We start from the raw sequence: 10,498 nt of genomic DNA, 5'->3' as shown, positions 1-10,498 counted from the left end.
GCGTCCTTGTGTCCTGCGCCCGTCCCATCCCCACCCACGCCACAAAAACCAGACGCCGAGGCCTGATTGGCACATGCAAAAGAAGGAGGGTGGGAGGGCGCCAGGCAGGGAAAATAGACGGTTGTCCCGTCAGACTGTGAGTCGCGCTTTGGAGAATCACCCTATGGTAAAAATCTACATTAAAGTGACCGGATTTTAACATTGGTAAAGCGGGACACCATTGACCGGGGGGGGGGGGGGGTCTTGATTAAGAACTTGGTCTATATGGAGCAACAAAAAGTTTCATAGAACGCATAGAACGCAAAAATAGTATTGTAATATATATATTAATTTCAACATAAGTACAATTGGCCAGGTGCCCCCAGATGACCCTCCAAAAGTGGGACAATCTGGTCACCTTAATCTACATCCAAACAGAAACAGCGCAACAAGCAAGGCAAAGGGGTTGAGCTTTTCTCCATGCCTGCTTGTGCTATTTTTCTATTTTCAGGATCCCTCCCCGTCCTTTTTTGTTTTTTATCAACTAGCATGCAAAACCATCCTGTGAATAGCCGCAGGGCTCAGCATTCTTCTGCAACCATAAACTCAATCTTGAGTTCTTTTGGCTTTTATTTTACCGCTTTATTGTGCTTCTCTCCTCTTTTTGCCCTTTAACTTTAGAACGTTGGGGAAATGCTAGGGGGCGTCATCCCAAGGGTCAGAAATGACCCAGTGCTTGCACAGGGGATAGATACCTTTACCTTTAAGGTCAATATGCACAAAATATACAAATCTATCCCAAGAAAAACAACTCATTCTTTTCCTGCACTCTTTATTAAATATTAACTTCAGCAATCATTAATCGAGGCTGGGTGAACCTTTCTGGTTAATGTTTTCGGTGGAATATATATTTCTGTGGGTTTTTGGTTGAGGACTTTCCTTATATATATTGCTATATAAAACAACTGCTACTAGAGGCTTTGTTGTGTGTGTATGCTATTTCCCCTGCTTAACCATTTTCAATTTGAAGCCACCCACAGCAGCTTTGCATGATAAACTGGCAGGGAGTACAGTTAAAGAACTACACTGCTCTTTTGCTTGCCTAGTAACAGGAGTAATATGATTGTTACCTCTGTGGGTTCAGAGGTGGACATGTACGCTGGAAGTGATTTGAGATCTATTAGGAGCCCAGCATGTTACGAGAAGAAGCTGAACTGACACCCCCCTCCCCCAATACATGCATAGACAATAGGACCTTCCCACTACGCTGTTGGTCAGACGGGATCCTGCAGACGGGATCTAGCCATGCATTGATCTAGGAAATCCAAGTTCAAATCCCAGGCCATGTAGGTTTGTTGGGTGACCTTGAGCCAGTCACATTACTCTCAGCGTAGCCCTGACCAGGGTGTAAACTGCACGGAGCTTTTATTCCAATCCCAGGTCGATTCAGTCCCTGCCGTCTACACAGAATGTGATTTCCGTTTTGATTTGGGCCGATTTAAATTTTCCTTCTGCAGCAAGAAGGACTGATCCGGAGTGACCCTACCTGTATTGTGCGATATCTTAGAGTGCTTTCAATGCTCAATATTTATAAAATCCGGATTGAGAAAGCAGGCTGTTTTGAATCTGGGCTTTGCTGCGTGGTATAGAACCCCTGATTGGCCAAAGCTGGTCATGTGACAAGCTTGCCTTAAAGGAGAAGCCCCTAATTTCTCTCAACTTCTGTCGGTCTTGTATTTTTCCCCCTCCTCTGCCTTCTTCAATCCTCTCTCCCCTCCCTCCAAGAAAAGAAAGAGGCTCCCTGCTTGGCTCCTCCCCCCTTCAAGAACAGAAAGAAAGAAGCTTGGCTTCCCCTCCCCCCCTTCTGAACTACCCTAACCACGTGCAGAACACTTTCCTGTTTCAATGGGGGGGGGGGAGGAAGACCCGAGTTCAAATCGATCTGAATTCAACAGGATTGGCAATGGAATAAACAAAGTAAGTGCAGACTCTGCCCAGGATAGCCTGATCTCGTCAAATCTCAGAAGCTAAGCAGGGCTAGTGTGGAGGCAGGCAATAGCAAATCACCTCCAAATATCTCTTGCCTTGAAAACCCTATAGAATTGCCATGTCAGCAATGACTTGATGAGATTCATCCCAACCTCTACAAGACATTTCTGAGAGCTAGTATTCTGCCTTTCTAGTAACATTTTAGTGATTGCAAGCTTCACCTGACTGGATGTTAAGAAACACACTTCTCAAACAAAGGTGTCCCCATCCCTCAGTTGTTTCCAGAGGACTAAAATCAAACCAGAGAATCTTTGCAGTACATACCAGGAAGCTCAGTAGAACCAATGTAATATAGGGTGTCCAGCATACCTAAGTGCCAGGGTGGCAATGCCAGCTGATGTCATAGAGTTGGAAGGGATCTCATGGGTCATCTAGTCCAACCCCCTGCACTATGCAGGACACTCGCAACCCTATCGCTCATCCACTGTAACCTGCCACCCCCCTAAGCCTTCACAGAACAACTCTGCTCCATCCTCTTTATGGCACCCTTTTAAATACTTGAAGATGACTATCAGATCCCCTCTCAACAAAACAAAATCAGAGTCCAGTAGCACCTTTAAGACCAACAAATATTTATTCAAGGCGTGAGCTTTCGAATGCAAGCAATGTTGCTGGACTCTGATTTTGTTTTGTTGTGCTGCTTCAGACCAACACAGATGCCCTCTCAGTCATCTCCTCTCCAGGCTAAACAGACCAAGCTCCTCCAACCTTTCCTCATACGTCTTGGTCTCCAAAGCACAGATTCACAGTCCAAGCAAAGGCACTCAATCAGCTAGTGGGGAAGACCTGCGGACAAGTACAAGTAGCATTATAAAGCTGAAAGGCTGTTCAGTTCTTGATATGAATGGACACAAAAGGTAAGTTTAAAGATGTTTGACACATATATTCAGAACGTGGTATGTGAAAAATATCAATCAAGGTATGCTCAAAATTATAAATTGAGAAATAGAATGCTTAAACATTGAAATCCTGGGAGTAAATGAACTAAAGTGGACTTGATTAGGACATTTTCAGTTAGGATTACAAGTGTCAAACTCAGATGAAAAAGAGTTACTTTGATAGTGTGGTAAGATATAGCACACCTAGCCCGTTTATGCACTGGGAACTTCACTGCCCCAGCTCCTGCGCAGGAGCACAAATCGGGGGCGGATGAGGCGCACTGGGCCAAATGCTCCCCCATGTGGGTGCAGGAAGAGGTGGAGCAACCTGCCAGTACTAAAACTCCAGCCTGCAGCACGGCATGAAACCTCCAGTGTATAAACGGTCATAGTCAGGCCTATAATGTGAAGTCTGACTGAACAATATCAGACTTAATGGAAAGCCAATTATTATAACTACTGTCCAAGTTTATGTCCCAACTACAGGTGTTCAGGAGGAAGAAATTGAAAGTTTTTATGCTAGTATCCTGGAAGAAATTGATCAGAATGAGCTAGTGATTGAAATGCAAAGTAGGAAACAAACATTATGCCCCATTCAAGCCTCTCTCCAAATACCACCCTCCTCAGGCTCCACCTCCAAAATCTCCAGCTATTTCCCAACCCAGAGCTGGCAACCCAAATACCTACCCCTGATTTAAGTTATTAAATGAATGACAGCAGATAGAAGTTGAGAGTCCAAGACAAATGGGAAAGGGGGGGGAGAATAACAAACGGAGAAATACTCCCTGATACTAAAAATCCTCTCCTTTGGACCTATTTTACGGTCTCTGTTTACAGGTGTTAGAACAGATTATTCTTAGAGGAAAGAAGTATAAAATTGACAAAGGGAAATTTATTAATTGAAAAATCTACCCCCCCCTCGCTTCCTTTCAGGATACCATAAGGTCAATGACACCTAGCTAACCACTTTTCACACATTGCCCCCCCCCCCAGCCTTCACTTGCCTTCAGCACTTATTTATTTGTTTATTTGTTTATTTATTTATTGTATTTCTATACTGCCCTCCCCGAAGGCTCAGTGGTTTACAGGAAACAACAAAACAGTTCAAGTAACAGTAAGGAGGTAACAACAATGATAACAACATTTACATAATAACAATAACAACAATAACATTAAAGGAAGGTGAAACTGCAACTACAAGAGCTCAACTCGTACTGAGACCTCATAGTGCTACCTACTACTAATCAGAGGATTTAAATATATATACATTATATATTTGAAGACTACCATATGGGTGAAGTAATGCATGCCCCATCTATGGGTGGGTTTCATTTTGCTTCCCTACTGATATGCACTGGATTTTATCATATATGTTTAAAATTGTTAGCTGCCTTACTGGCCCTTGTAAGGACAAGAAACCAGGGGGGACGCGGGGGGGGGGCGCTGCCAGCAGCAGCTGCCATGTCGAGGGGGAGCCCCAACCATGGCGGCCACTGGAGAGCACCAAAGGTGAGCCGGCAGCAGAGTGGCAGGGAGGCAGCAGCCAGGGAGGAGGACGAGGAGGAGCTGTGGCCCGGTACCAACTAATCCACGGACCAGTACCGGTCCCTGGCCCGGGGGTTGGGGACCACTGTTATAGAAGGTGGAGCAGAGTTATTTTCTGTTGCCCCTATGGGTTGGACCAGAATCAATGGGTTGAAATGAATTCAAACAAATTTTCAGCTAAACATCCATTGGAAGAAGTTCCTGACAGAGCAGTTCCTCAATGGAACAGGCTTCCTCAGGAGATGGTGGCTTCTAATTTTGGGAAGTTTTTAAGCAGAGGCTAGATAGCCATCTGACTGAAATACTAGTTCTGTAAACTTAGGCCAGGCTTTCTCTGGGGTTACTTGACAGCTCTGAAAGGGCTTCCCAAATGCATGGGGGTTAATTTTAAAATTGATAAATGTTTATGGGGTGATATGGCCACATATGGTCATGTCGGCCTCCCCTTCCACCCAAAATAGTCAATGATGGGTCTGGATGGGGTGGGAAGCGGAAGCCCCCCCCCCGGTAGGTGTGTATACAACTATGCTTCACAAACATATTTTGCACCACTTCTGGGGTTTCTCAAAGCTTGAAGAATGTTTCAGGGGGTTTTCAATTGTAAAAAAAAGTTGAGAAAGACTGGCAGGCATATTGTGAGTGGGTGGGCAGGAAGGGTTGTGTCAATGCTTTGCTTTTGCGGCCCTTTCTTGCATGCCCAGGGAAATGCTGATCACCGCTTTAGGGTTGGAAAGCAATTTTTTCCAGGCCATACTGGCCAGGGATTCTGTTTTTTTTGGGGGGGGGATCATCTGGGCACGGAATTGGGGTCACTGTGGGTGAGCGGGTAGTTTTGAGTTTCCCTTCCTGGAGGTCCCTTCCAACTCTATGATTCTATGATTCAGAGTCCACCTTCAGAAGCAACCTTTTTTCCAGGGGAACTGATTGCTATTGCTTGGAGATCACTTGCAATCCAAAGAGATTGCCAGCCACCACCTGAAGGTTGCAACTCTACTTGAAAGGGATGCTATTTTGTAAGTGGTTATTTACCTTCATGCCAGCTTGGTGTAGTGGTTAGGAGTACAGACTTCTAATCTGGCGAGCTGGGTTTGAATCTGCACTCCCTCACATGCAGCCCACTGGGTGACCTTGGGCTCACCACGGCACTGATAAAACTGTTCTGACCAAGCAGTGATATCAGGGCTCTCTCAGCCTCACCTACACCAATGGGTGTCTGTTGTATAAGCCACTTGAGACCCCTTAAGCGGCATATTCATAGAATCATAGAATTGGAAGGGGCCATACAGGCCATCTAGTCCAACCCCCTGCTCAACGCAGGATTAGCCCTAAGCATCCTAAAGCACCCAAGAAAAGCGTGTATCCAACCTTTGCTTGAAGACTGCCAGTGAGGGGGAGCTCACCACCTCCTTAGGCAGCCTATTCCACTGCTGAACTACTCTGACTGTGAAAAATTTTTTTCCTGATATCTAGCCTATATCGTTGTACTTGAAGTTTAAACCCATTACTGCGTGTCCTCTCCTCTGCAGCCAACAGAAACAGCATCCTGCCCTCCTCCAAGTGACAACCTTTCAAATACTTAAAGAGGGCTATCATGTCCCCTCTCAACCTCCTTTTCTCCAGGCTGAACATTCCCAAGTCCCTCAACCTATCTTCATAGGGCTTGGTCCCTTGGCCCCAGATCATCTTCGTCGCTCTCCTCTGTACCCTTTCAATTTTATCTACGTCCTTCTTGAAGTGAGGCCTCCAGAACTGCACACAGTACTCCAAGTGTGGTCTGACCAGTGCCGTATACAATGGGACTATGACATCTTGTGATTTTGATGTGATGCCTCTGTTGATACAGCCCAAAATGGCATTCGCCTTTTTTACCGCTGCATCACACTGCCTGCTCATGTTTAGTTTACAATCCACAAGCACCCCAAGGTCTCGTTCACACACAGTGTTACCTAGAAGCGTATCCCCCATCCAGTAGGCATGCTTTTCATTTTTCTGACCCAGATGCAGAACTTTACACTTATCTTTATTAAATTGCATCTTGTTCTCATTTGCCCATTTTTCCATTGTGTTCAGATCTCGTTGAACTCTGTCTCTATCTTCCGGAGTATTTGCCAGTCCTCCCAATTTGGTGTCATCTGCAAACTTGATGAGTAGTCCCTCCACCCCCTCATCTAGATCATATTAGAACCAACTCTTCTGCCTCTTTTAAAACCTTCAGCTACCCATTTCTACAAACTTGGCTGCTATTTTAGGGGTAAGACACTTTGCTTCTAACCTCATGTCTGCTCCCCCCCCCCCCGAGTGCTGGGCAATGAGAAAGATCCTGGGAGCGCCAAGCAGCAGCTTCTAGGCACATAACAAATAACTGCATTTTATTTGTTCTGCTTCATGGTGTCCGATGTGAAAACCGCTTATTTTTTTGGGCCCCGCCCGGCCCAGCCACCTAGAGGTGACTTTCCTGCACACTAGGCGGCTAGAAAGGCTGATAGTCGTCAGTCACCTCACAGGCTGCCTGCGTTCTGGGATCCGCGGGAGGAGGCGTGCGAAGGAGGCATAAATGGGCCCGGAAAGAGGCCGGCAGCGTCTATAGGGCGCTTGCAGAAAAGCTGAACAACTGATGAGAGTCCGCCAGATTCGCCCGGGAGGCGCCAGCAGAGGTCGCGGCGAGGGCGCCTCTAGCAGCGGCGAGAGAATGAGGACGGTGATTTGGATGCTGCTAGGCACGGCGCTGGGCAGGTGCCGCTCGGAGGGAGAAGCCCAACAGGTAAGGCGCACCTCGGTCAGGGAACCCCGGAGGGACTTTCCGTTGTCCTTGTGGTGTTTTGTCTCCCTCCGCCAAGCTCTCGGGCTTATGTGGCCATTTGGCTCCAATTCCCTACAGGCAGGAGTTCCACTGGTGAAAAGCAAGGAAAGGCGGCAGCTGCCGAGTTATTCCCCTATAATGTGTATGCTTTTTCTTTCTTTTAAAAACAGCTTTATTTATTTTATTCATTTATAAACCCCCCCCCCCGCCGAAAAGAAACACATAGGGACCTAAAGCAACTTGCATTATTCTCTGTGCCTCTAGTTTATACTCACAAGAACCCTGTGAGGTAGGCAAGGCCAAGAGAGTGCGACTGGCCAAGGTCACCCAGAAAGTATGGATTCAAACCTGGGACATGCTTAACCACTACAAGCATGCTGGATTTCCAAAATATGGGGTTCTGTACCTTTTCAACCAGTAAGCTAGGTGATAGGATTTCCATCAAATGCAACTTCAACTTCATTCTATTCTCCAGAATAATATTCTTTAAATGAGCGGGCAGGCAGGGTGGTGATGATGTTTTTCAGTGTTGCTATTATGAGCTTATGCTATTATGAGCTTTCCTGACCACTGCAGTGCAAGTGGCAGCTTTTAAAACTCGCTCATTCTATGGTGTATTTAATAGTATGGGATTGCAGTGCGGAAATGCCGGAAGCATTGCTTATTTTAGTGTTGTGGGGATGCTGGTGCAGGTACAATTTTCTCATTTTTTAAAGGAAACAAAAAAGATGCCTCATTCAAGCTTCAAAAAGATGTCATCAGCCTCCTCATTCAAGCTTCAGTTCCCTTACATGCTCAGAGTGTTACCACTCTCGGATAAGCAAGCATTGTAGAAAGGTTGTGAAAGGCTTCGTGATGTAAGGTGAATCCTGAAAGATGTTATGCTTAGGCTGATAGACTGAATATATATACGTTTACCAGTGCCGGTTAGTTCAGTAGAATCTACTCCTAAAGAAGGCACACAAGATTGTGGTCTGATACCTGAGAAGAAACAAGTCAAACAAAAGTTGAGGCCAGTAGCACCTTGAAGACCAAAAGAAAAAGAGGTGACCTTTGTGCCTTATTGTAAAACAGGCGTGCATCAAGTCACAGAAACTATTATGTGGCAAAGTATTTGATGAAGCCAGTGTTATGTAGTGGTAGGGATGCCAGCCCCCAAGTGGGACCAGGGAATCCCCTAGAATTAGAGCTCATCTCCAGACTACAGAGATTGTTCCCCTGGAGAAAATTGATGTTTTGCAGGGTGAGCTCTAGAGCATCATATCCCACTTAAGGTCTTTCCCAGATTTCCCAGAGTTTTCCAACCTAGATCTGCCTACCCTTCCTCTCCCTCCATTGCACACCAGTGACCAGGGAGGACCTGGCAACTGTATGTAGCAGCAAGATTGTTTGATGAGGATCTGGGAGACCGGGTTCAGATCCTCTGCCATGGCAGTTTGGTGACCCTGAACTGTTAATACAGTCTTGGCTTGGCTTAGCCTGCCTCACAGGGTTGTTCAGGATAACTTGGAGGATAGGAGAACAATATGAGCTGCTTTGGAACTCTGTTAGAGACTAGGGGCCAAGCCCATTGCATTCAAGAATACAACGGGTGCATGATTAGGGGGGTGGAGAGGAAGAACTCTGCGGATGGCGTCTTCTTCCCCCCAGGACCTGGAAAGGCTGCAGGTAGCTGTTATGGAACTCACTGGCAGGGGCAGCTCTCATGCAGCAGGGATCTGCAGCCTCCGAGCCTCAGAGGGAAGTGGAAGGAGGAGGGGGGTGCTCAAGGGCGGTGGACAAAAGGCGATTGGCTGGCTGCTGGACAGACAGGCAAGCTGGTTGGAGGAGGAGGCACTCTGGGGCGGGACAGCACCCTGCGTGGGTGTTAAGCGCTGAGTGGCACTTAAGCCATGAGACACACTCCTCCTCCAAGGTCTTACTAGAAATATTAAATGGAACAGAACAGATAAAGGCATAGCATAAATTAAACGTATTTACATTTCTTTAGGTCCATTTCTGATAGCATGACTATTAAACTGGCATACCTTGGAATCTCCAAGCTGTTCCTCAAGTCAGTATTCTCAGAGGAGAAAGATATTCTACAAAAACATAGAAGCATTGAGTTCTTGATTCCATTTTCCTAAAAAAATAAGAGAATATATGATACACATTCCTATTTATATTTATAGAATCATAGAATTGGAAGGAGGTATAAAGACCATCTAGTCCAACCTCTGCTCAATGCATCCAAGCTGTCCAGCTGTTGCTTAAAGACTGCCAGCGAGGGGGAGCTTATGAGAGGTGGTGTATGCCTATGGCAGAGCAAAAATATGATGAAGAAGAAGAGTTGGTTCTTATATGCCACTTTTCTCTACCCGAAGGAGTCTCAAAGCGGCTAACAGTCACCTTCCCTTTCCTCTCCCCGCAACAGACACCCTGTGAGGTGGTGAGGCTGAGAGAGCCCTGATATCACTTCTCAGACAGAGCAGTTTTATCAGCGCTGTGGTGAGCCCAAGGTCACCCAGCTGGCTGCATGTGGGGGAGTACAGAATCAAACCCAGTACAACAGATTAGAAGTCTGCACTCCTAACCACTACACCAGATTGCTCTTGTATTCTCCTTTTTGATAAAAGTCTTTTCTATTCTCATGGTGCCAGGTGGAAGAATTGTATCAGCAGATAAGCAGCATGATAGGTTCTTAACCAGCGAATGCTGGCAGGGGCTCATGGGAATTGTAGTCCATGGACATCTGGAGGGCCGCAGTTTGACTACCCCTGTTCTTAACTATAGCTCGGCATTGTAAATTAAGAACCTATTAGTGAGTATGGCATACATTTCCCATGGTTACTGGTGAAACGGTTGCTATTTGCCCTGCTGCATATGTCTGTTTGCTTCAAGGTCCAAATGACAGTTGCTTAATATGTATTGTTTAATACCTGTGTAGTCAGTCATGTGAGAGTTTCTGATAGGCATTTCATTTCCTGAGTTTACAAAATAGCCTGTGTTTGTTTTGTTTTTTTCTGTTGAATACAATGCTTTAAAAAGTTTTTGTTCACTCAGCATGTGTCTTAAACGATAGTGCATTAATTGTTCAGAGTTCAGCTTGATATACACATAAGTAAGCTTTATTGTGAATGTATGACACAGTTTACTACAAAATGTTTTTGTTGTTGTTTTCAACCTTTTTTACATGTAGATAAGGTAACAGGAGTTTGCATCAGGTATTCCATTTGTTTCTCTAATATTAATTATATTAATAAATGTT

The 10,498-nt window shown here is 45.6% G+C and overlaps 1 protein-coding gene across 3 annotated transcripts in view; it reads left to right on the top strand.

The window, feature by feature from the left end:
• Nucleotides 1-58: 58 nt before the first annotated feature.
• The window catches only part of IL17RB (interleukin 17 receptor B), a 40,882-nt gene continuing 30,442 nt past the window's right edge, over nt 59-10,498 (top strand). Inside the window, exon 1 of one of the 3 annotated variants that reach the window (XM_077325539.1) lies at nt 59-166. In XM_077325539.1, coding sequence (XP_077181654.1) covers nt 74-166 — 93 coding nt within the window. In that variant the 5' untranslated portion in view covers nt 59-73. Of the gene's footprint in view, nt 167-6,861; nt 7,213-10,498 lie in introns of those variants that run through there. The other 2 variants (XM_077325540.1, XM_077325538.1) reach the window with 2 other exon arrangements.

The sequence above is a fragment of the Paroedura picta genome, chromosome 3, assembly GCF_049243985.1.
Source record: "Paroedura picta isolate Pp20150507F chromosome 3, Ppicta_v3.0, whole genome shotgun sequence".
Lineage (NCBI taxonomy): Eukaryota > Metazoa > Chordata > Lepidosauria > Squamata > Gekkonidae > Paroedura > Paroedura picta.
Note: the sequence above shows the minus strand (reverse complement) of the source record. Positions and strands in the feature narration are given on the sequence as shown.